At 41.9% G+C, this 26,713-nt stretch overlaps 1 protein-coding gene across 3 annotated transcripts in view; it reads left to right on the top strand.

The window, feature by feature from the left end:
• plpp4 (phospholipid phosphatase 4) overlaps positions 1-26,713 on the top strand; it is a 250,252-nt gene that overhangs the window by 124,250 nt on the left and 99,289 nt on the right. For all 3 annotated transcript variants that reach the window (XM_048550709.2, XM_048550712.2, XM_048550710.2), the window contains exon 5: positions 9,042-9,166. In XM_048550709.2, the coding sequence (XP_048406666.1) occupies positions 9,042-9,166 (125 nt within the window). The remainder of the gene's footprint in view (positions 1-9,041; positions 9,167-26,713) is intronic.

Here is a 26,713-nt window from a genome sequence, read left to right as displayed (position 1 = left end):
GACAGAAAATGATGATTTGTTTACTGAACTGTCTAAGACACAGAGATTGTGATTTACACCAGAGTATTAGGCAGAACTGTGCAAGGCACAACTGCTTTCCCTGCACCAACAACTAAAGGGTCGGAAACATGGGAGGAGAGGGTTATGTTTGGACCTGTGCCACAATCACGATGGCTGTCCTACACCAGTTTAATTCTGAGAGCAGCATTAAGTGCTTTAAGCAGGACTTCTGCCTCTATCCTGGCCTGGAGAGCTGTCAGCCAATCCAATGGCCTGCAGTTCTGTAGTCTTCTGGGATTTGTGGCTACTGCTGGTGCTACAAGCCATCCCACCATGATGAACGGCCGAGGTAACTGAGCCTTGGGTCTTGCTGAAATGGCAGGAACATGTTCAAAAGACTGAGGGAGAAGATTGAAAGGTGGGATAGCCTGGGGGAGGGAATCTCTTACGAGTGCAGGGGATCTGTACAAGAATTTCCCTGCACCTTTCCCAATGCCAACCAACTCAGTTGTGGGATGAACGTGGCCATTTATTGGGCCTGAAGGCTTCAGTTGGCCCAGGGGGTGACAGGCTGCCAATTCCTCCTCTGGCCCTCATGAAGTTTCAAACAGGCCAGGAGCAAATGACTAGGCTGCCTGTTGGATTTTACATGCCAACCACTACCCTGCCAACAGGTAGGTGTAAAACCAGGTACTTTATTTCAATTTGCAAGCCAAGTTTTAATACCACAAAGTTCCATACAAAGATAAATTCCCTGATCCAGCTTTATCGGAAAGGAGCATACGTCAGAGAATTTTCACCAGTTGGTAACCTTACCTTTGACCTCTGTCCTTCCTGAGCAAGGCCTACACAACTATCTTCAATGCATTGCCAGGCCTGCCTTGATAACTTATTCAATGTTGCTGCTTATTTGACTTCCCCATTTTAATCTAATTATGACATGTGCTGGCTCAACCTCCAGTCAAGCATACATTCAGTAAAGAGGCTTGGGTCCAGAAAACTGGGCAACATGGTGGGCTTTGTTGTTGGGGGAGAGGGGGGGGGGTAGAGAAGTGTAATTTCCAAAATTTTTCTTCTACTCTCCACTGTCTGTGTCCGGCACTCTTCTTTTTCTTGAAACAACTTTATCTTCCGCCCACGACTGAGAAGCTTTGATAAATGAGGCATTAAGAACAGAACTGTAAATTTTGAAAGTGTAAAAATGATAGTGCATAACAGACTGTCCAGTGCTTGATAAAGGAACATAGGTTAATATTTTGAATAGCGCTCTGGAACTGATAGAAGATCCCACTCAGAATAATTCCCTGCCTGTCTTCTCTTTCTGATGTTACCTGGTGAGCTATGCACTTCTAATATTTAGATTCTTTTTGAAAAGTTAGAGATTAAATAATTATATTTTGTAGTGGTATGTTATGAATGGACAGTGTTGCATTTCATAATGTTTTATCTGTGGTCTAATAGAACCCTATAATATTGTTACAGAGCTCTTAAATATTTGGTAAGGATTTTCTGGCTCAACATCTAGTTAATAACACAATGCCTCTTACATTACATTTTCTCTCCCTTTGTTTAAATGTATTAGCACTGTCAGTTAGACATGCAAAGATTTATTCTGGCTGTTTTCCTACATAGGCATTCACATTTTCCTTTTTCTTTAAATTGATCATTATGACTATATGCAAAACTAAAATAAAACAAATATTTGAAAACAGTGCTAAGAGGATTGAGCTGTGTCTTGCAATAATTCAGAATTAGGCAGAGCATTAGCGCTGCATCTCGAGGGGGTAGAACAAAGCTTGTGTTTATGTAATCTATTTTACCACACCAAAAAGTCCCAAAGCACCTTACAGACAAGGAAGTACTTTTTAACTGTAATACCGTCATAATGTTACAATTGTTCATTTTCCTCCTGCCTGATAATCTGTTTTCATGGTGTTGGTTGAGGGATAAAAATTTTTCTGGGCATCAGAGTGAATTTCCCTGTGCTTTTTTGAAATGGTGTCATGGAATCTGATGCATCCACCTGGCAGGATGGACAGAGTGAACATCAGCACCCTTCTTGGTACTGAAATCCTACTTCTAATATTTCTATGTGCTACCTGAGGATTGATGTGTAGATGGGATGGAAATGAGACACAAAGTCTCCAAACCTCACACCCCTGCAACCCCAGGGCTAAGTGCAAGGTAAGAAAACCTGGCTGTCCAAATTTCAGTGGTCCCTCTCTCACTCACTCTCGGAGTGCTCCTCTAAGCCACTGCTGTAAAGGGAAACAGTTTCACCCACTGGCTCCCATCCTGGAAAAGAGAGAGGGATTGGAATTCTAGTTACCAAGGCCAGCAGTCAAATTGCCTTAATGGAAGCAGATAAGCCCTCAAGTTTGTGACATTGCAGAGCAAGAGTCACCTTAGTATACCGCGCCCTCTAAGAGATACCATACTTTGCAATCCAGTTGGCATTAGCCTTTTCAAATGGACTACATAGGCCTTCAGTTGTTGTCTTCACATTGGGTTATTTGACCTGCTGAGGACTCTCCCAGAGAGGAAAGATGTGAAGATGTTGCTGTAATTATTGTGATCTCTTCAGAATGTATTAGGGTGACCATGATGATCTTTAGCTGTTGATGTCAGAGCAGAAAAGTTCACAACCATTCCAGCAAACTGAAGAGGCTGCCCAGCAACTTCAGACACATTTGAGTCTTGGTGACACTCCATTTGTTCATGAAGGACCCTGAGATCAAGATTAATATCCTTTTACAGCCAGCATCTGATAGCCTTTAAGCCTCTGGTTTCCTGTTGCCTGGTATAACCCTGTCTGCCTACTTCATGTCCACTATGACTCTTACCAATTTTTATAGATACGCCATTGATGTATCCTATCTGGATGCATCACAGCTTGTTGGGGTAATTGGTCTGCCCAAGATCGCAAGAAGTTAAAGCTGTGAACTCAGGCCAGTCCATCACATAAAGCAGCCTTCCTTCTGTTGACTCCATCTATTCTTCCTGCTGCTTCAGGAGAGTAACCAACATAATCAAAGACATCTCCCAACCTGCTTATACTCTCTTCCACCCTTTCTCATCAGGCAAAAGATACAAAAGTCTGAAATCACGTACCAACAGACTCAGGAACAGCTTCTTCCCTGTTGTTATCAAATTTATGAACAGACCTCTCTTGTATTAGAGTTGATCTTTCTCTGCACCTTCTCTGTAGCTGTAACACAATACGCTACTTTCTGTTCTATTGTCCTGATGTAATTATGTAAGGAATGATTTGCCTGGATAACACGCAAAACAATACTTTTTGTTGTATCTTGGTACATGTGACAATAATTCACCAAATTCAAATTTAAAAAAAAAACACAGTATTTATAATCCAACTCCCTCTCTTTCCCCCAGGCCTAGTGACTATTTCTAAGTGAAACAGATTAGGTGAATGATAATGTTGGTGGCAATGCTATCTGAGATACAGGGAATTAGAACGTCTTCTATTTCCAGAAACTATAGCCTCTGGAGAATAGAAGTCACCATTGCTAGCTTTGGTCTGCATGAGCAGCATACTATTTTATGGAGACATTTTCAATCACCTATAGGAGCCTGGCAGTTGATGAGTGATTGAAGAATACATAGAAACAGAAAAGAATATGTACATATAATCATTAACCAACTGAAGCATCTTGATTCCCACATCTCCATTCCGAAATGCCAAGCCAGAGTTAGTTTCAATGATTGACAGAGTATCCTCTTCATAATAAATTAATGTACAGATCTCTGTACTTTCTCCTGCAGATTCCCTTCCATTATATGCTATAATCTTTTGCTGGAGGAATGTGTTGTACTAATTAGCTGTTGCAATCTCCAGATCATACAGCCAGAATCTTTTAGGATTTGTGAAATGAATGATGATAATAGTAGATGAAAGGAAACACAAAACTTGGATAAGAGACTTCAAAGTGCTGGCATGCATCACAAGACAAGAGTGATTCCAGGTTTCAGTGATTCTGTGGCAGGGAACAAAGTAGATATGACATCCCAAAGCCAATTCTTGAATTTTACAGCTGGAAGCACCCAACTGGCTCTCTGTGTTTCAATAAAATTTCCTATTATTCAGCTAACAACTGAATTTTTTCCTGATCCTGTTGTATTATTAGATTTCTTCTGACAAATGGGATTCTTGAGGTTATAGAGGTGCCATTGATGATTCTTTCTATTCGACCCATGTTGCTGCATTATGAAGTTTTATTTCCATTTATTTCAACAATTGCAGTCATGCCTTTGACTTACTGCAGTGTAATTTCATCTCCTGACTCGTAGAATCCCTACAGTGTGGAAGCAGGCCATTTGGCCTATTGAGTGCACACAAAACCCTCCGAGAGCACCCCACCCAGCATTTCCCATGGCTAGGATAACAAGGTGCAGAGCTGGATGAACACAGCTGGCCAAGCAGCATCAGAGGAGCAGGAAGACTGACGTTTCGGGCCTAGACCCTTCTTCGGCCCGAAGATTCTCCGGCATGCTGTAGGTTGCAGAGAGACATAGATAAGCTGCAGAGCTGGGCTGAGAGGTGGCAAATGGAGTTTAATGCAGACAAGTGTGAGGTGATGCACTTTGGTAGGAGTAACTGGAAGGCAAAGTACAGGGCTAATGGTAAGGTTCTTAGCAGTATAGATGAGCAGAGAGATCTCAGTGTCCATGTACACAGATCCTTGAAACTTGCCACCCAGGTTGACAGAACTGTTAAGAAGGCGTACAGTGTTTTGGCTTTTTCAATAGAGGGATCGAGTTCTGGAACCAAAGGTTATGGTGAAGCTGTACAAAACTCTGGTGTGGCCGCACTTGGAGTATCGCGTACAGTTCTGGTCACCGCATTATAAGAAGGATGTGGAAGCTTTGGAAAGGGTGCAGAGGAGATTTACTAGGATGTTGCCTGGTATGGAGGGAAGGTCTTACGAGGAAAGGCTGAGGGACGTGAGGCTGTTTTCATTAGAGAGAAGAAGGTTGAGAGGTGACTTAAGTGAAACATATAAAATAATCAGAGGGTTAGATAGGGTGGATAGGGAGAGCCTTTTTCCCAGGGTGGTGACGGCGAGCCCGAGGGGGCATAGCTTTAAGTTGAGAGGTGAAAGATATAGGACAGATGTCAGAGGTAGTTTCTTTCCTCAGAGAGTAGTCAGGGAATGGAATGCTTTGCCTGCAACGGTAGTAGATTCGCCAACTTTAGGTACATTTAAGTCGTCATTAGATAAGCATATGGACGTACATGGAATAGTGTAGGTTAGATGGGCTTGAGATCGGTATGACAGGTCGGCACAACATCGAGGGCCGAAGGGCCTGTACTGTGCTGTAATGTTCTATGTTCTATCTGCAGTTTCTACTATCTCTGAAACAATTTCCCATGGCTAATCCACTTAGCCTACACATTATAGGCAATTTAAGCCAATCCATCCAACCTGCATGTATCTGGACTGTGAGAGGAAACCCACACAGACATGGGGAGAATGTGCAAACCCCACATAGACAGTTGCCTGAGGGTGGAATTGAACACGGGTCCCTGGTGCTGTGAGGCTGCAGTGCTAATCATTGCTCCATTGTGCTGCTCTGAAAATTAAAAATTCAATCTTTTCCCCTCTTGTAGCACTTCACTTTAAATAGATGGTGCTGTATAAATGAGAAATTGCAGGATCGGTCTGCCATATTTTAAATATTCCATTCCACCAACAGGACTTGCACTTATGTCTTAGCTAAGATTCTATAAAAAAATCTGGGAATTTGAATCTGATCAGTGTCTGCTCTATATAATGACTACAGTTCTACACCCTTTATTTGCTTAATATGATGTCAGCAGAAGTCGCATGTAAACAGGAAGACACAGTGTACAAAATTATAGTTACTCAGACACTCTTTCCCATAAAATGAAAAGGGCACTACATGCAGTATAATTTGCAAGTCACTCCACATCTAGAGTCTATAAAGAAAATGATCTAGCACGAACAAAGGGCTGTTTGTGTTTTCAAGTCTGTACTAATTTCATGTGTCCCTGCATACATATTGCACAGATAGTCTTTGAAGTGTTCAGATCTTTTAGTGATACCCTTATGGTTTATTATCTGTTTCACTGGTGTGTGCTAGTTCCTGAGGTGATGCTGCAACTCTTGGGAAATTGGCCGACGACATGTATTTGATAGTGAACAGGATGGCTATTGGCTCCAGGAAAATATCAATGGTTGCGTTAAATGACATTGAAATGGTGAATGGAATTCAATCTGAAGAAGTGTGTGGTTATGTATTTGAGGAGGGCAAACTAGTCAAATAATGCAGTAAACAGGAGGATATTGAGAGGGGTAGAAGAAGTGAGATACTTTGGAATACATGCCCATGGTTGCATAATGGTGGCAGGACAGATGGAAAATGTTGAATAGAAGGCATATGGAATGCTTTCTTTCTGTGGTACAGCTAGTAAATACAAATATGCTGGAACTATTTAAGATGCTAGCCAGGCCACATTTGGTGTTCTGTGTACAGTTCAGATTGCTACATGACAGGAAGGACATATTTACTGCATGTTATCAGGGCTTGAAAATTGCAGCTGTGGGGCAAAATTGCACATGCTAGGATCATTTTTATTAGAATAAGGGAGGCTGAGGGTTTGTTATAAAGCCCAGGTTGACACCCCAACACTGCCCGCTCACCTCCCACCCCCACCAATAACTAAAACCGAAACACCCAGAGAGTTGCACCTTGCCTTATAAAGAGGCCCCAGTGTGTTATAAAGGAGTAGTTACATAGAAATAAACCCCTTGCATCTTCAAACTGGGGAGACTTCAGGATTAAAAAGAGCTCACAAACATTATATGGGCTCAAGAGGGTCTGCACGTCATTGCTATCTGGTGAGGAAAAGATCTCCATTTTCTCCCTTTTTTTTAGCAATTACCTCACTGGAGTTTGCATTGTTATTCAGAGGGAACTGTCTTTGCATGGGATTAGCAATGCACCAGCTACAGATGGTGACCTACCCCAAGCAAAAACAATATCCAGGGCAGCAACATTTTAGTCAGACCCAGAAACCGAATGCTTAGTGAAACTAATTTCTTGCCTTTTTTTCTGTATTTCTGGGAGACCAGCAGAAGCCCTGCCAGTTTTTAAGACCATAGTGAACTAAATATTAGGTATGGCAAAATACCAAAAAGCAATGCTTCTCTTGGCACATCCTTTCAAAATGTGTTGTTAGTGGTATAAATTACAAGAACAAACTATGAACATTATTTGTAACTGTTTTCATCAGTACAGCACTGCAAGGAATTAATGACCCAATACATCTCTTCTTTATAACACAGCACTTGAATAGCCTTGTCAACAGTTAGTTATTTAAAATCCTGTGTATGTGAGAGGATTTCCAGATGCCTACACTAATATAAGAAGTTTTACGGGCACGATTTGTTGAATTATTTTCTAAAGTAGCACTGCTAGTTTATACAATTTGACACATGAGAGAAAATCTACAATATATGGTCACTTTTGTATTCTTTGCAGATTGCTGAATGTAGATGAGGTTCTGTAATCAATAGTCAATGATCATATTAATCTGAGTGATCAATCTTGTCACTTGTTTATTGCATTTCTCTAAAGAACTTCCCACAATATTTAGAGGCTAGTTTAAAAGTCTATGATTTCCCTTTAGTTTCAATCTTCAGGACCTGGACCTATTACTTGAATCTTTAACACTAAAAAGTAAATCAATAATAACGATACTGCCAACGGCACTGATTCAGTTTATTCATCAGATTCAGAATTGCTGAGTTTAATTTTCCATCTCATCTAAATGGCTTTATTATTGTTTTGGTGCTTCACATTTAGGTTTCTTTTAGGTATTACTTTGAAACATAGAAAAATTTGCAGCACAGTGGGAGACTATGCAGTAATTTGTGTCTGTGTCAATATTTCCAGCACTTTGAAAGATTTATGTATGGGGAGAGGTTGACATAGCAGTCATGTCATTGGATTAGTAGTCTAGAGATCCACACTAATGATCTGATTGCAAGGGTTCAAGACCTATGATGTGGAAATTAGTGGAATTTAAGTATAATTAATAAATCTGACCTTGGACACCAGCCATTGTTTGTAAAAACTCATCGAATTCACTGATATCCCTAAGGAAGGATGTCAACTATCCTTACCTGGACTTAACTACATGACTGTAAATCCACAGCAATGTGGTTGACTCTTAAATAGCCTCGGAAATGGCTGAGTCATTCAAACTCCCTGATTTAAATGGAGACGTTTGAAGAGTTCTAGGTGTAGAGGAATTATCCAGTGGAATATTCCATTTCTCAGGCAATTCCTTCAAACTCTGCCATGATCGGGAATACACAGGATCCCCATGCTGGATGAGCAACTTTCTGACCAACTGAAGAGCTAGACCAATTTTCTTTTCAGAATAATGAACATCTGTGAAATTTGTATCCTGAACCTGTTTATAAGTCTGGTTTCTGAAAGCTGTACATCGTAGATTATGTGGTGCCACATGCATGAGTTAGTTCACAACCCAAAACATTGCACAGAAAATAATGGGCATAGTAAAGGCTTTTCTTTTTTAGTCACCATCAAGAAGATTTCCAACATATGTAAAGCTCAGTAGAAACAGGATAACAGGAAAACAAGCCCCCAGTCACTCTGTAACCTCTGACAGCTGCATTCTTAGTGAAAATAAGTAGAAATCTGTTTAATGGTCTGACTTGAGCAAATGCATTTCTTTATAGGTCAAATGAGAAACTTTCACTACTTTCCGAAACATATCTTTTAAATGATTTATTTTGTTTTAGAGCAAATTGTTAATTATTTTGAGCAGGTCTGAGATAATTACTTAGCTATCAAAGTGTTAGTCCCGACCCAAAACGTCAACTCTCCTGCTCCTCTGATGCTGCTTGGCCTGTTGTGTTCCTCCAGCTCCACACTGTGTAGTATCTATTAGTCTTTACTATTAGTTGCTTTCTATTTTACAAAGACATTAAGCTATTGAACCTAAATCTTCATGATATATTTCCTTTCAGACCACGTCCCGATTTCTTTAACCGCTGCTTTCCGGATGGTGTGATGAACCCTGAGATGCACTGCACAGGTGATCCGGATATAGTGTCAGAGGGCAGAAAGAGTTTTCCTAGCAGTCATTCCTCCTGTAAGTTTAAAATTATTCTCTCTCTCTCTTGGTTATCTTTGGCTTCCCTTTTGCATCTACATGGATTCTCAGTAAATTTATTCAGCTGGGTGACAGAAGGGATTTCTCCTCTATCTACATGTCAATATCACTTGGGCGAAATACTTGACTGTTCCCCAAAACAATAGCTTCACATTGTTAGTTGAAACTTCTTTTGAAACAAGTGTACTCTTTAGATCGCACACCAACAGTTTATTGTGTATCCCTCCCAAAAGGAAGACCCCAAAAATTATATTCAGTAATTAAGTTTAAACTGTGAATGTCAAAGTTGACACCAAAAGAAAATCAAAATTTAATTAACATGGTAAAATTTGAAGATGTTAATGCAAAATGAAATAATAAAGTTGGACTTCACCTGCTCTCCAATGATAACTTTGGTAAAAGGTTGCAAAAAATCCTGGAGAAATACATTGGAAGACAATTTGTGATTTTATGATTTATAGCAACATTCTTTTATGGATGGAGATCAGAATATCCCTCAAGAAATTCCAGATCCATGAGATCTCAGGTAGAAGCCTCCACTATCAATAATCTCTTTTTTTGTTTGGAATATAAAATCTTGTGAAACTAGCTTTATTTTTCATTAGGCTAGTGCTACTTTCCCTTCTCTGGCAGTATTCACAGGTTTCAAGTACAGAAGGAGACCATTCAGGTCAAATTTTTAAGATTTGCTCTTCTCTAGAGCAATCTTAAAACTAACCCCACTGCAGTTTTCTCTCTCCAGAGTAATATATATTCCCCAGTTTCCAAATTTGAGGTACGTTTCCCCTCAAGCCTCAGCAATTGCCTGTGGCAAGAGATTCCCTACTCCTACAACTTTGCATAAGGAAAATATTCTCCAAACCTTTCTTCACAGTCAATTAGTGACCATTTTTCAAAAGAAAATGCAAAAGGATTTGACATAAATCTATTGTGGGTGTTTGATCATTGAGAAGAAGTCATCAATGAGTAATATTAACTTGACTAGAGGTGCACATCAAGAGATAGGTTGGTGTTGCTGTGTTCATTTCAACTGAGATCTATTATTTAAGATGGAGCTATGGAGGAATTTATTCTGAGAAAGTCACAAATGTTTGAAATTCTCTTCTCCAATGTGGCTGGGCCATTGAATACATTCATGGTGAGATCAGCAGATTATTGAAGTATACGGGTGTTAATGGGGCACAAACAGGAAAGGAATTGAAGCCAAGATCAGATCAGCCCTGATTTTTTATTAAATGGCAGAGCAGGTTTGAGGAGCAGTACTGCTTCTTCCTACTCTTACTCCTCATGTTCCTATTGGTCTAACCTGAATAACCAACCTACCTATCCAAAAGGGACATTAATCTTTGTTCAGCCAAACCTTGATGTAGAGGTTGGACTGGAGTAGACAAGGTCAAAAATCACACAAAATCAGTTACAGTCCAACAGGTTTATTTGAAGTGTCTTATAACCTGGTGTCATGTGATTTTTGACCTCGACCAAACTACAGTGCAGAAAAATGTTTATCAATTCATGTGAAATACAACATTTTACTGTACCCAGTATTCAATAATTCAAGTTATTGCATCAGGTTGGCATGGTTCATTCTAATGATTTGTTCTTTGAGGGTGAGGTGCTGTGGGGTGATATTTGTGGATAGGAAATTCTTCTGAATTAGCTTATTTTGGTGCGTTTTGGTCAGCTCCTAAAATTGTTCAATTGGAGTATTTCATGTGCTTAAAAAACCCTATCAAAAATATGCAGAAGCCAGGGAAGTGTCAATTGCTTTGTATTTTAATGCTTTACAGCCATAAAATTACATCTAACAAAACAATGACTATGAGGTCCTTTTGCAGTTTACAAGATTTTACAATTTCTTGCTTGATGTGTTGTCAAAGTGTTACATTGCCACTCAAAAGGTTAAGGTTTCAGTTGAGGCTGCATTGAATTTGCTGTCCCTGATGGCAAGTATTTGCATTATACGGGTTAATTTAAAAATTGATATTATGTAAATATAATGGTTTGGTGAAATTATATATCAAAGTTGACAGTATTGTGAAATGGTTTATTTCTACCTTCTACAGACTCAATACAATATCAACATTTAATGGCATGTCATCATAAATTACACTGGAAACATATCTTTTAGCATACCATTCAATCATTTCACTACAGCAGGTTGTGACGAGGTTGATGGATGGGACACTACTGCTAAATTTAATTCTGTCAAATTTAGGGAATCATTTTCTTCTTGGTATTCACAGTGGTGCAAATTTAGATTTTTATAACCTGATTGCAGTTCACATTATACATAGAGCGCATACCTCTTTATTTGTGCTGACTTCCATCAGTGTCTGGTCACTGTTCCAACATCCAACAGCAAAGTGTCCAGGTGGAATAAGGTAAGGCTGAACAAGCCCCCAAGTTGTTGCAAAATTGTTAATTCTTTTCAAATTGTTTATTATTTGACATGTTTGCCTTTTAATTTAAGAGATAATGCTAATATTGCTGCATTCTCGTGTCCCTGTTGTTGATAGCCTTAAGTCCATTTCCACATTTACATTTAATTGCATGATAGTTATTGGATAAGGGCAACCTTCTGACACAACCTGAGGTTCATTCCTCAAATTATTCTGGGTGGTGCAACAGAGTTTGATGGAGTTGGTGATTCCACTTGAATCTAAGTATTGGATGCAGAAAGGGAACGTTGAAGCAATAGTCAACTTAAGATCCAAAATGTTAACCACATCAAACCAGAAAACAGTGGGACATATGTTCCATTTCATAGAATCCCCACAATGTGGAAGCAGGCCATTCAACCCACCAAGACCACACCAGTCTTACAAAAAGCATCCCATGCAGACCCACCCTGTCCTTCTAACCCTACATTTCCCATGGCTAATCCACCTAGCTCGCACATCCTGGATACTATGGGAAATTCAGCATGGCCAATTCACCTAACCAGCACAGCTTTGGGCTGTGGGAGGAGATGGGAGCACTCAGAGGAAGCTCACACTGACACTGGAAGGATGTGCAAACTCCACACAGACTAAGGGTAGGTTTGAATCCAGGCCCCTAGCCTGTGAGGTAACAGCACTAACCACTGTGCCACCCCAATTTCAGTCTGCATATGCTACTGCAACTGTTGCTAACGCTTCAGGACACCTTCTGGCCCAAGAATGTATATGTAAAATAAATAAATATGTACATGTCACCTTTGGATGTTACCACAATAGAAAGTAGACCCAGATTAATGTGAGTGACATCCTGGAGTTAAGTAACATTGATCCTTTCCTTTCTGGGTGTAAACCATGACACTGAGATATTTGTTGAATATCTTCTGTAATATAGTGCAAATGAACTACAAAAATTGCAGGCCTCTCAGAGATAGAATATCTATCTGCTCTGGCTTTGGGCCATCTTATCTTTTCCATGGTCAAAAGACTTTATTGACATGGACATTCTGAAAATAGTTCGTGCACATTTCTATGTATAAACGTGTTGCTAACAATTGTCATAGTTGCAAAGAATTCTTTAAAAAATAGAAACAGAAATTGCTGGAGAAACTCAATAGGCCTGGCAGTTCTGTGGAGAGAAAGCAGAGTTACTTTTCAAGTCTGGCATGAAACCTCTTCGTTAACTTTGTTTCTTTCTCTACAGATAGTCCAAAAACAACTGAATTTCTCTAGCAATTTCTGCTCTTGCTGAGCATCCACAGTATTTGCTGTTAATTCTTTTGGAGATGTTACATGTACTATTAATTTAATTGTTCTGTTGTCTGTCTATCCCAGTGGGGAAGATGAGTTTTAATGTTCACACTGTCATCAGCAGACTTCAAAATCATCAAAGTCAACATGTTTTCTGTAATATTTTACTGTCATGCTTGGTATCATACTCACAATCTTGAGTGAATAAATCAGTTTTTACAACTTCTGGCTCTTTAAATGCCTTCGGGTAAATTGTTCAGCGCTTTGCTGTTTGTGTGCAGTGAGCTGTTTTTCTCTGGCATCCATTACTAACGGCGTTCATTACTATTCTTTCAGTATCCATCCTTCCCTTGAATTGGCAAGGGACTTCACTATGCCATCCACATCCCTTACTCTCTTCACCTGGAACATTGTATTCAATTTCATTTATTTTCAAATATTCTGCTGCAGGTCCTTTTACTCCCTCTTTGTGGTAATAGAAGCTTCTGTCATGCTTTATTTAGTGCCTTCTCAAGAAAGGTGCTGATTTTTCCAAATCGGGGAAGGCATTGCTTCTACTTAGCTGTTGCTAAATTTTGTACCTTTCCAGTAGATTAAAATACACTCCACACTAAAATGAATACGTGCAATTATGAAATATTTACCCAAATGTTTCTTTCTTTGGATCAAATAATGATACCCAAGAGGTGATCATTTCAGTTCATTCATTACATTGCCAATGTTCTGGCTTCAATACACAAAGTCGAAGTATGAACATTAAGTCTTCAAAAAAGGATTGCAGTTCTATAAATCAATTGCAAAGTCGAATTATTCCTAGATATGGAAGAGGAGCTGGATTAGTCCATTCAGAAGCTGGAACCTGTTTCGCCATTCAATACAGAAACAAAGAACTGCGGATGCTGGAAATCTGAAGCAAAAACAGAAAGTGCTGGAGAAACTCAGGAGGTCTGGTAGCATCTGTGGAAAGAGAACAACATTAACTCTATTTCTTTCTCTGCAGGTGTTGCTGAGTTTCTCCAGCACTTTCTACCATTCAATTAGATTATGGCTAATCTGCATTTAAATTGCAGTGTACTGGAAGATTGGATTCTAGTTATAAACTAGATTGCTGTACTTTCACAGTGAGAATTATGGGCAAAACCTTGAAATAGCAATTTGAGGGTTGACTGGGGACATCAATAGTTTGTGGAAGAATGTATCACTGTTGATTTATATGAAGTTTGACTGTTTACAGTATGGGGCCCGCTCCCTTCTGCTATTACAGGCAAAGGAGAGCATTAAACTGAAACCACTGACTTACCTGCTGCCTGCAGTTATAGAGGTAGACTGTAATGCATGCAGAGAAGCCTCTGGCATATGCTGTGATGTCAGTGTGACCTGAGTAGTCAAATGTTAGGGACTCTGCTAGAAGGTTGGAACCAAAGCAATTAAGATTGAGGAATGCTGTGGCATTATCATAATGTTAAACTGCTACAAAGTATTGAAAGGAAATCTGGAAGTCTGGCCTGAGCTTGTATGAAGAACAGAAGAGCCCATACTAGAACAGTAATTAGTGTATTTTGTATTTTTTTAAAAAACTAATGTTTGTGCTCCAAACCTCCCCTTGGTGTGTGGTCAATTTAAAACCAACAGCTGACTTCCATGGATTTAAACAAGCAAGATTGTTTTTTCATGCACACATGCTGGAAAAGTTACCAATTCTCAATCACACAGCCCAAGAAAAGTAGGAAGTACTCATCTACATCAATTATACATCAATTATAACTGAACAGAAATATCAATCCAAGTTCTTTTAAGCACTGTAATGGTGCTCACACCCACGTTTCACCAGGAAGTTAATTCTAACATGAACCACCCTCTGTGTAAAAGATTTGCCTTTTGTCTTTTTTTTAAATCTCTCTTCTCTCACCTTAAAAATGTGCTCCCTAATCTTTTCCCCATCTTAGGGAAAAGGCAACCACTATCAACTCTATCTATACTTGTCATTACTTAATAAACTTCTATCAGGTCACCTCTCAACCTCCTATGCTCCAGTGAAAAAAGTCCCAGCCTATCTGGCCTTTTTTTATAAACCTTATAAGGTTTATAACTCAAACCTTCCATACCTGGCAACATCCTGGTAAATTTCTTCTGAACTGTCTCCAGCTTGATAATATCCTTCCTATAACTGGGTGACCAGAACCGGACACAGTATTCCAGAAGCAGCATCACTAATGTCCTGTACAGCCTCTACATAACGTCCCAACTCCTTTAGTCAAAGGACTCAGCAATGAGGGCAAGCACTACAAATGACTTGTTAACCATCCTGTCGACATGTGACACAAACTTTAAAGAATTATACAGCTGCACTCCTAGGTCCCTCTGTTCTACAACACTACCCAAGGACCTACCATTAATTGTATAAGCTTTACCCTTGTTTGTTGCAACAAAATGCAATACCTTGCATTTATCCAGACTGAACTCCATTTGCCATTTTTCAGCCATTGATCTATTTTAACAAGATCCCTTAGTAATCTTAGAAAAATTTCTTCACTGTCTAGAATGCCACCAATTTTGGCATCATCCACAAATTTACTAACTATGCCTTCTATATTCTCAAACAAATCATTCATATAAATGGCAAACAAAAGAGGACGCAGAATCAGTCACTGTGGAACACCAATGGTCACAGTCCTCCAGTCAGAAAAGCAACTCTACACCATTACTGTCTACTGTCGTTAAGCTAATTATGTATCTAATTGGCAATCTCAACCTGAATCTCATGTGACCTAACTTTACTAATTAGTTTACCATGCAGAACCTTGCCCAAAACTCTACTAAAATCCAAATAAACAGTGTCTGCTACTCTGTCATCATCAACCTTTTCAGTAACTTCCTCAAAAAACTCAGTCAAGTTTGTGATGCATGTTTTCCCTTGCACAGAACCGTGCTGACTTTCCCCAATCAATTTTTGCATCTCCAAATGTCCATAAATCCTGGCTTTTATAATCACCCTCAACAATTTACCCACACCTGAAGTTAGACTCACAGGTTTGTAGTTCCCCAGATTCTCCTTACAACCTTTCTTAAACAAAGGTACAACATTAGTCACCCTCCAGTCATCAGGCATCTCACCCGTAACTATAGATGATGCAAATATTTCTGCAAGGGGTCTCATAATTTCCTCCTCAGCTCCCACATTTTCTGGGATAGATTAGATAGGGTCCTGGAGATTTACCCACCTTTATATTCTGTAAGACCTCCCGAACTTCCTCTACTATAGTGTGAACTGTTTCTAAAATATCAAAGTTTATTTCTCTGCATTCACTGGACTCCATTTCTTTCTCCATGAAATATTCATATAGTATCTCTCCCATTTACTGGGGTTCAACACAGAGATGACCTCCTAGATCTTTAGGAGGCCCTGTCTTTCAACGTGAGCAAATGCGAGGTCTTGCACTTTGGAATAAAGAATACAGGCACGAACTATTTTCTAAATGGTGAGAAAATTCATAAAGGTGAAGTACAAAGGGTCCTGGGAGTGCTAGTCCAGGATTCTCTCAAGGTTAACTTGCAGGTTGAGTCTGTGATTAAGAAAGCGAATGTAATGTTGTCACTTATCTCAAGAGGGTTGGAATATAAAAGCAGCGATGTGCTTCTGAGACTTTATAAAGCTCTAGTTAGGCCCCATTTAGAATACTGTGTCCAATTTTGGGGCCCACACCTCAGGAAGGACATACGGGCACTGGAGCTTGTCCAGCAGAGATTCACATGGATGATCCCAGGAATGGTAGGTTTAATGTACGATGAACAGCTAAGGATCCTGGGATTGTACTCATTAGAGTTTAGAAGGTTGCAGGGAGATCTAATAGAAACTTACAAGGTAATGCATGCTCAGAAAAGGTGGACACTGGGAAGTTGTTTCCTTTATGAAGGGAGACTAGGACCCGTGGGCACAGCCTTAGAATTAGAGGGGGTCAATTTAGAACGAAAATGAGGAGACATTTCTTCAGCCAGAGAGTGGTGGGCCTGTGGAATTTGTTGCCACGGAGCGCACCGGAGGCCAGGATGTTAAATGTCTTCAAGGCAGAGATTGATAATTTCTTGATCTTGCAAGGAATCAAGGGCTACAGGGAGAGTGCAGGGAAGTGGAGTGGAAATGCCCATCAGCCATGGTTAAATGGCGGAGTGGACTCAATGGACTGAATGGCCTTACTTCCACTCCTATGTCTTATAGTTTTATGGTCCAATGATCTCTACTTGCCCTCTTGCTCTTAATATATTTGTAGAATCTCTTTGTATTATCCTGGACCTTATTTGCCAATGCTATCTCATATCCATTCTCTGCCTTCCTGATTTCTTTCTTAAGACTGTTCCTACACTCTTTACATTGATTAAGAGAGTCAATTGAACTAAGTTGTCTCTATCTAAGAAAAGATTCTTTGTTATTCTTGACTAGAACCTCAATATTTCTATTCATCCTTGTTGCTTTATCTTACCAGCCTCATCCTTCTAACAGTAACAAAATACCTCTGAACTCTCATCATCACATTTTGAAAGCCTCCCACTCGTCTGAATTCCTTTTACCTGCAAACAGTCTACTCCAATCAACTTTTGAAAGTTCTTGTCTCATACCATTAAAATTTGCCGTACTTCAATTTAAAAACTTTCCTTATCCTTTTCCATAAGCATTTTGAAACTAACAGAATTATGACCGTGAGACCCAAAGGGTTCCCCCACTTTTACTTCAGTCACCTGCCCTGCCTTATTGCCCAAAATATTTGGAATATTAAAATCCCCCATTAATACAAACTTATTATGCTAACATGTATGTGAGATCTCCCTACATATTTGTTTCTCAGTTTCACTCCTATTACTGGAGGGGGGGGGGACAGTGTGTAATACAACCCCAAAGTGATCTTTCCTTTCTTATTTGTAATTTCTATCCATATATTTGCACCAGACGATTTTTCAAAAATATCTTCCCTAGTTACAGCAATAATGTATTCCTTAATCAAAAACAACCCCCTCCCCCAGCCCCCTTTCTTGCCTCCTTTTCTATCCTTCCTACACAGGGAATGGAAGCGAGGGCAGTTGCATGCTCCTCTTGCAGGATGTGGGAGGTAAGGGTCACTGCTGGTGTCTCCTCTGACTTCACCTGCGAGAAGTGCACCCAACTCCAGCTCCTCACAAACCGTGTCAGAGAACTGGAGCTGGAGCTGGATGAACTCCAGATCATTCGGGAGGCTGAGGGAGTGATAGAGAGGAGTTACAAGGAGGTGGTCACACCCAAGGTACAGGAAAAAGGTAGCTGTGTGACTGTCAGGAAGGGGAAAGGGAATAGGCAGACAGTGCAGGGATCCCATGTGGCTGTTCCCCTCAATAAGAAGTATACCATTTTGGATACTGTTGTGGGGGGAGTGACCTACCAGGGGAAGACCATTTCAGGCAGGCCTCTGGCAATGAGCCCAGCTCTATGGCATAGTGAAGGGGGGAGAATAGGAGAGCAATTATAGTGGAGGATTCAATTGTAAGAGGCGCAGACAGGCGGTTCTGTGGATGTGAATGAGATGAACGGATGGTATGTTGTGTCCTGGATGCCAGGGTTCATGACGTCTCGGATCATGTCTTAAAGATCCTTAAGGGGGAGGGTGAGCAACCAGTAGTCATGGTACACATCGGTACCAATGACATAGGTAGGAAAAGGACTGAGAATGTGAAAAATGAGCACAGTGAGTTAGGTTGGAAGTCCAGGACAAACAGGGTGGTTATCTTTGGATTACTACCAGTGCCACGTAATAACGAGATAAGAAATAGGGAGAGAGTGCAGCTAAACACGTGGCTACAGGGCTGGTATAGGAAGGAGGGCTTCCATTATATGTATAATTGGAGCACATTCTGGGGAAGGTGGGACCTGACAGTAAGGATAGTTGCACCTGAACCAGTAGGCCACAAATATCCTGGGAGGGAGGTTTGCTTGAGCTATACAGGATGGTTTAAACTAGATTGGCAGGGAGTGGGGAACCAGATTTATAATTCAGAGTATGAAGTATTCAGCCTTCCAACAGACACAACAGGGAGTGAGGTTGTTCATAAAGAAACGCAGACGATGGAGCATAATTATGGACACAGATATGGTTTGAGGTGTGTATATTTCAATGCTAGAAGTATCAGAGAAGTGGAGGAGTAGATTGGGAGGCAGATACTATGAAGGTGCAGAAGTCACAGGATGTAGTCATGGGTGACTTCAACTTTCCAAATATTGATGGGAAACGTTTTAGTTGTAATAGTTTAGATGGAGTGGATTTGCCCAGTGTGTTCAGGAAGGATTCCTGACACAGTATGTAGATAGACCAACACGAGGAGATGCCACTTTGGATTTTTTTGGCAATGAACCAGACCAAGTGTTAGACCTGTTGGTAGGAGAGCATTTTGGCAGTAGCGATCATAACTCTGTTACTTTTACAATAGTCATGGAAAAGGATAGGTACCTACAGCAGGGTGAGGTTTATAATTGGAGGAAGGGTAATTACAATTCTGTTAGGCAAGAACTGGATAACATAAAATGGTAACAGATGTTGTCAGGGAAGAGCACTATTGAAATGTGGAGATTGTTTAAGGAATGCATACTGCATGTGCTCGATATGTTTGTCCCTAGCAGGCAGGGAAGGTGTGGTCGAGTGAGGGAGCCTTGGTTCTCAACAGAGGCCAAACGACTAGTTAAGAGAAAGAAGAATGGTTATATAAGGTTTAGGAAACAAGGATCAGAGAAGGAATCTAGAGGGGTACAAGTTAGCCCGGAAGGGGCTGAAGAAAGGGCTTAGGAGAGCTATAAGGGGGCATGAGAAAACCTTGGCAGATAGGATCAAGGAACACTCCAAGGCTTTTTACACATACGTGAAGAATAAGAGAATGGCCAGGGAAAGGGTAGGGCCGATCAAGGATTGTGATGAGAATTTGTGCACGGAGTCAACAGAGATAGGAGAGGTCCTTAATGAGTAATTTTCTTCGGCATTCACAACTGAGAGGGACCTAGTTATAGAGGAGGACAGTGTGATTCAGGCTGGTAGGCTAGAGGAGGTCAGTATCAATAAGGAAGAGGTATTAGAAATTTGGAGGAACTTGAAGATAGATAAGTCCCCTGGGTCTGATGGGATTTATCCAAGGATTCTATGTGAAGCTAGGGAAGAGATTGCAGGGCCTTTGACAATGATCTTTTCGTCCTCACTGTCCACGGATATTGTGCTGGAAGATTGCAGAGAGTCAAACTTTATTCCCTTGTTCAAGAAAGGGAATAGGGATAACCCCAGAAATTATAGGCCAGTTAGTCTTACATTAGTGGTGGGCAAATTATTGGAAAGGGCTCTGTGAGACAGGACTCATGATCACTTGGATAGGCACAATTTGATTTGTGATAGTCAGCATGGATTTGTGAGGGGTAGATCATGCCTCACAAACCTTACTGAATTCTTTGAAGACATGACCAAACATGTGGATGAAGGTGGAGCAGTGGATGTGGTATACATGGATTTAAGTAAGGCGTTTCATAAGGTTCCCCGTGGTAGGCTCATGCAGAAGGTAAGGAGGGATGGGATCGGGGGAAATGTGGCAGATTGGATTCAGAATTGGCTGACCCTTAGAAGACAAAGGGTGGTAGTGGATGGAAAATATTCAACATAGTGCCCAGTTACAAGTGGTGTACCACAAGGATCTGTTCTGGGTCCTTTTCTATTTGTGATTTTTATAAATGATTTGGATGTATCAGTGGAAGAGGGATTAGTAAGTCCATGGGCAATACGAAGATGGAACGAGTTATAGATAGTGCGGAGGGCTGTTCTAGGTTACATAGGGACATTGATAGGATGCAGAGCTGGGCTGAGAAGTGGCAGATGGAGTTTAACCCTGAAAAGTGTGAGTTGATTAATTTTGGAAGGACAAATTTGAAAGCAGAATACAGGTTTAACAGAAAGATTCTTGGCGGTGTGGAGGAGCAGAGGGATCTTGGGGTTCATGTTCACAGTTCCCTGGTAGCTGCCACCCAGGTGGGTAGAGTTGTTAAGAAGGCATATGGTGTGTCAGCTTTCATTAACAGAGGGATTGAGTTCAATGGCTGTGAAGATATGCTCGAGCTATACAAAAGCATGGCTCGGCCACATCTGGAGTATTGTGTCCAGCTGTGGTTGCCTCATTACAGGAAAGACGTGGAAGCGTTGGAAAAAGTGCAGAGGAGATTTACCAGGCTGTTGCCTGGAATGGAGGGAAGGTCTTAGGAGGAAAGGTTGAGAGAGCTAGGTATTTTCTCTTTAGAACGACGAAGGATGAGAGGTGATTTGACACAGGTGTACAAAATGATCAAAGGTATAGATAGAGTGGACAGCCAGAGACTTTTTCCTAGGTTGGAGGTGGCTATTACAAGGGAACATAATTTTAAAATGAGTGGAGATAGATGTAGGGGAGACATCAAAGGTAGGTTCTTTACTCAGAGAGTGGTAGGGGCGTGGAATGCATTGTCAGAGAGGGTAGAGGAGTCAGCCTCATTAGGGACATTTAAGCAGCTATTAGGTAGGCATTTCGATGGTAGTATAAAGTAGGGGTGAAGGTTAGATAGACCTTAGGTTTAGGGTAAAAATTTGACACAACATCATGGGCTGAAGCACCTGTACTGTGCTGTACTGTTCTATGTTCTATGATCTATCTTAAACTGGGAACATTGAGCTGCCAGTCTAGCCCATGTCTCAGAGATAATGGTAACTGCAGATGTTGGAGAATCCAAGATAACAAAGTGTGGAGCTGGATGAACACAGCAGGCCAAGCAGCATCTCAGGAGCACAAAAGCTGACGTTTCGGGCCTAGACCCTTCATCAGAGAGGGGGATGGGGAGAGGGTTCTTGAATAAATAGGGAGAGAGGGGGAAGTGGACCAAAGATGGAGAGAAAAGAAGATAGGTGGAGAGGAGAGTATAGGTGGGGAGGTAGGGAGGGGATAGGTCAGTCCAGGGAAGACGGACAGGTCAAGGGGGTGGGATGAGGTTAGTAGGTAGGAAGTGGAGGTGCGGCTTGAGATAGGAGGAAGCGATGGGTGAGAGGAAGAACAGGTCAGGGAGGCAGAGACAGGCTGGGCTGGTTTTGGGATGCAGTGGGGGCAGGGGATGAGCTGGGCTGGTTGTGTGATGCAGTGGGGGGAGGGGACGATCTGGGCTGGTTTTGAGATGCGGCGGGGGAAGGGGAGATTTTGAAGCTGGTGACGTCCACATTGATAGCATTGGGCTGCAGGGCTCCCAAGCGGAATATGAGTTGCTGTTCCTGCAACCTTCGGGTGGCATCATTGTAGCACTGCAGGAGGCCCATGATGGACATGCCATCTGAAGAATGGGAGGGGGAGTTAAAATGGTTCACGACTGGGAGATGCAGTTGTTTATTGCGAACCGAGCGGAGGTGTTCTGCAAAGCGGTCCCCAAGCCTCCGCTTGGTTTCCCCAATGTAGAGGGAGCCACACTGGGTACAATGGATACAGTATACCACATTGGCAGATGTGCAGGTGAACCTCTGCTTAACATGGAAAGTCATCTTGGGGCCTGGGATGGGGGTGAGGGAGGAGGTGTGGGGGCAAGTGTAGCACTTCCTGCGGTTGCAGGGGAGGGTGCCGGGTGTGGTGGGGTTGGAGGGCAGTGTGGAGCGAACAAGGGAGTCATGGATAGAGTGGTCTCTCCGGAAGGCAGACAAGGGTGGGGATGGAAAAATGTCTTGGGTGGTGGGGTCGGATTGTAGATGGCGGAAGTGTCGGAGGATGATGCATTGTATCCATAGGTTGGTGGGGTGGTGTGTGAGAACAAGGGGGATCCTCTTTGGGCGGTTGTGGCGGGTTCGGGGTGTGAGGGATGTGTCGCGGGAAATGCAAGAGACGCAATCAAGGCCGTTCTCGACCACTGCGGGGGGAAAGTTGCGGTCCTTGAAGAACTTGGACATCTGGGATGTGCGGGAGTGGAATGCCTCATCGTGGGAGCAGATGCGGCGGAGGGGGAGGATTTGGGAATAGGGGATGGAATTTTTGCAGGCGGGTGGGTGGGAGGAGGTGTATTCTAGGCAGTTGTGGGAGTCGGTGGGCTTGAAATGGGCATCAGTCACTAGCTGATTGCCTGAGATGGAGACTGAGAGGTCCAGGAAGGCGAGGGATGTGTTGGAGATGTACCAGGTGAACTTGAGGTTGGGGTGGAAGGTGTTGGTGAAGTGGATGAACTGTTCGAGCTCCTCTGGGGAGCAAGAGGCGGCGCCGATACAGTTATCAATGTAACAGAGGAAGAGGTGGGGTTAGGGGCCTGTGTAGGTGCTGAAGAGGGACTGTTCCACGTAACCTACAAAGAGGCAGGCATAGCTGGGGCCCATGTGGGTGCCCGTGGCCACCCCCTTAGTCTGTAGGAAGTGGGAGGAATCGAAAGAGAAGTTGTTAAGGGTGAGGACAAGTTCGGCTAGGCGGATGAGGGTGTCGGTGGAAGGGGACAGGTCGGGCCTGCAGGACAGGAAGAAGCGGAGGGCCTTGAGGCGATCTGCATGAGGAATACAGGTGTATAGGGACTGGACGTCCATGGTGAAAATGAGGTGTTGGGGGCCAGGGAATTGGAAGCTCTGGAAGAGGTGGAGGGCCTGGGTGGTGTCATGGACGTAGGTAGGGAGTTTTACCACCGCCTTCACCTCCACGCTTACTTCTTCAACCGGGAGTCTAACCCTCCTTCCACTGACCCCTTCACCCGCCTCCAACACAAGTCCTCCTCCTGGACACCACCCCCAGGCCTCCTACCCTCCCTCGACCTCTTCATCTCCAACTGCCATCGAGAAATTAATCGCCTCAACCTCTCCACTCTTCTCACCCACTCCACCCTCTCCCCCGCAGAATGGGCAGCCCTCCGCTCCCTCCGCTCCAACCCCAACCTCACCATCAAACCCGCAGATAGGGGTGGCACAGTGGTAGTATGGCGCACTGACCTCTACATCGCCGAGGCCAAACGCCAACTCCGCCCCCGTCACAGCCGCCCAAAGAGGATCCCCCTCGTTCTCACACACCACCCCACCAACCTCTGGATACAACACATCATCCTCCGACACTTCCGCCATCTACAATCCGACCCCACCACCCAAGACATTTTTCCATCCCCACCCTTGTCTGCCTTCCGGAGAGACCACTCTTTCCATGACTCCCTTGTTCGCTCCACACTGCCCTCCAACCCCACCACACCCAGCACCTTCCCCTGCAACCGCAGAAAGTGCTACACATGCCTCCACAACTCCTCCCTCACCCCCATCCCAGGCCCCAAGATGACTTTCCCTGTTAAGCAGAGGTTCACCTGCACATCCACCAATGTGGTATATGTGAGATGCTGCTGGGCCTGCTGTGTTCATCCAGCTCCACACTTTGTTGTGTAGCCCATGTCTCAGCTAGGTTTCTGTAATAGCTATTACATTTAGCCATTGATTTATTCCCTTTAACCTTTTGTTCCTTTCCTTGCTCAAGTTTGGCATTGGAAGTCAACCAGAAGTTACTCCTTTTAAGGTTTTATTTTCTACTCGTCTACCTAACCTCTTAAATTCACTCTGTACTGCTTTAATCTTTTTTAAAAAATGACATCCCAACAATGTGAACAATAATTTCTAGCTTCTCGACCTTACCTTTAACAATATGCTTGAAACGTTTAGAAGCATCATTAATCCTCGCACCAGGAAAACAACAAACCATTCTAAATTTACACTTACTGCCGCAGAATTGCCTATGCCCCTGACAGGAGAGCCCCCAACAACAATAATTCTATTAAATCTTGTCAAATGCTGCCTGACATAAGAATTATTCCAATTATCCAATAACTGACTGGCCGTTCCATTTTTCTCAGAGAAACTATCCCCTTCAACAGTTCCAAAAACTGCATATCTATTTTATCATCATAGAATCCCCACCTTGTGGAAAAAGGGCCTTCACCCCAACAAATCCACACAGTATCGCACCCAGACCCATCCTGCAAAACCCGCCTAATCTATGCATCCCAGAACACAATGGATAATTTAGCATGGCCAATCTACCTAACTTGTATGTCTTTGGACTGTGGGAGGAAACTGGGGTACCTGGAGGAAACCCACACAGACATGGGAAGATTGTGCAAACTCCACACAGACAGTTGCCCAAGGGTAGAATTGAACCCAGGTCCCTGGACCTGTGAGGTAGCAGTGCCAACCACCGTGCCACCAGAAACTTTGATTTACTGGCTTACCTTTCCTGACTGTCACCTATCTATCAGACTGACCCTGCTGGGTAATAACTTTTCTAAATCTACTAGGCATCTCACTCTGTACATTATATATGGCCTTAATAACATTAAACTTAAACAAAAGAATGTTCCAATAACACCTTATGTATGAAATAAACTATCTGCCATTACCTGCAGAATATAATGTTAAAATGGAAAAAAATTAAAGTACATATACCAACATATAAAAATTAAATAACATCAACCATTTAGCTGATTAACTGATTAAAAATGATTCATCTTCAATAAATTCCTCGAAGAAGAAAAGAATCTTCTCCAGAGCTGACCATATGTAGGGCTGTCTGGAACGAAAACGCAAGACCTTATCTAAAACCTTTGCAATGTAAACAAACTCCTCTAAAACACATATAGGCCTTAAGTTTCTGAATTAAGAATAAAGAAAAGCTCAGCTGTTCACTGTAGAATCTTTTAAAAACCTGTTTTAAAAAGTCCTTTTGAAAAAAAAAATCACAATTTTTTGGGGGTTTACTTGGGGTTTTTTTGAATGGTAATAAAACAGAATGGGAAGAAAAATCTTATACTAGTAAACTACAATGACTCTAATAACTTTAAAATTGTTAAAAAAAAGATAAATCTTTAACTAAGCCTGCAATCCCAGGAGCAGCTGCAAGATCAACACTGCTCCTTGTCCTTAATCAGATCCAGTACAAATCTTCCTCAAAACTGTTCAGAGATGTGGCATACCAGTCTCGAAATGTTAACTCTGTTCATCTGTCCTCAGGTGCTGCCTGACCTGTTAAGTTTCTCCAGCATTCTCTGTTTCAAATATTTTTAAGAATCCAGTGAAGGAAAGGGCTTTCCCTGCTCTGGAATTGTGCTTTGGGTGAATTCAGATACTAATGACATATTAACTGCGGGGTTCCTCTGAAAGGAAGATCACTTGATAGCTCATGCAGAGAGGTACTGGTGACTACTGTAACCAGAAGACTAATTTCTTTACAAGTGAAGTTGGAGGTTTTCAGGAGGAGCTTGTTTGAAGGCTTTTAGAAGACTTTTTAAGCCTTGCAGTTTTTGAAAGGCAAAATTGCACAACATTCCTCTGTTCCTGTTGTATTTCTGATGTTGAACTGCTGACAGCCCTAGTCTTTTCTTGGTGTTTAAAAATAAAGTCACAATTTGAAAATAAATTCAATCACATAATTACTGGTTATTGATACACGATAGACAGTAAATAGGAAGAATTGGTTTCAATTACATGCTCAAAGGTCAGCCATATTCATTAGAGGGTAAATGATGGTCTTTCACACTTCATCTGTGGATAACTAATCTAGATCACTTTCCTTTGCTACATCGCAGTCCATTAATTATGGTATCTAGGAATCTGTTGTTTCTATGTTTTGGAGTATACTGTGACAATAGCAGTGTGAGTTTCCACACAGGAGTGTTGCTTAGGCATGTCCATTCGAGGAAAGAGGTCAACACATTATCAAAATTAGAGTTTTTCAGAAGCTTGATGGTTTGCTTTGAAGTTTAAAAAAGGTCACACCACTCCTTGGTTTGTTAAGGAATACAATTCTTAAAAATTTTGTAATATTTTCTTGCCTGTACTAC

This window comes from Stegostoma tigrinum, chromosome 20 (assembly GCF_030684315.1).
Source record: "Stegostoma tigrinum isolate sSteTig4 chromosome 20, sSteTig4.hap1, whole genome shotgun sequence".
Taxonomy (NCBI): Eukaryota; Metazoa; Chordata; class Chondrichthyes; order Orectolobiformes; family Stegostomatidae; genus Stegostoma; species Stegostoma tigrinum.
Note: the sequence above shows the minus strand (reverse complement) of the source record. Positions and strands in the feature narration are given on the sequence as shown.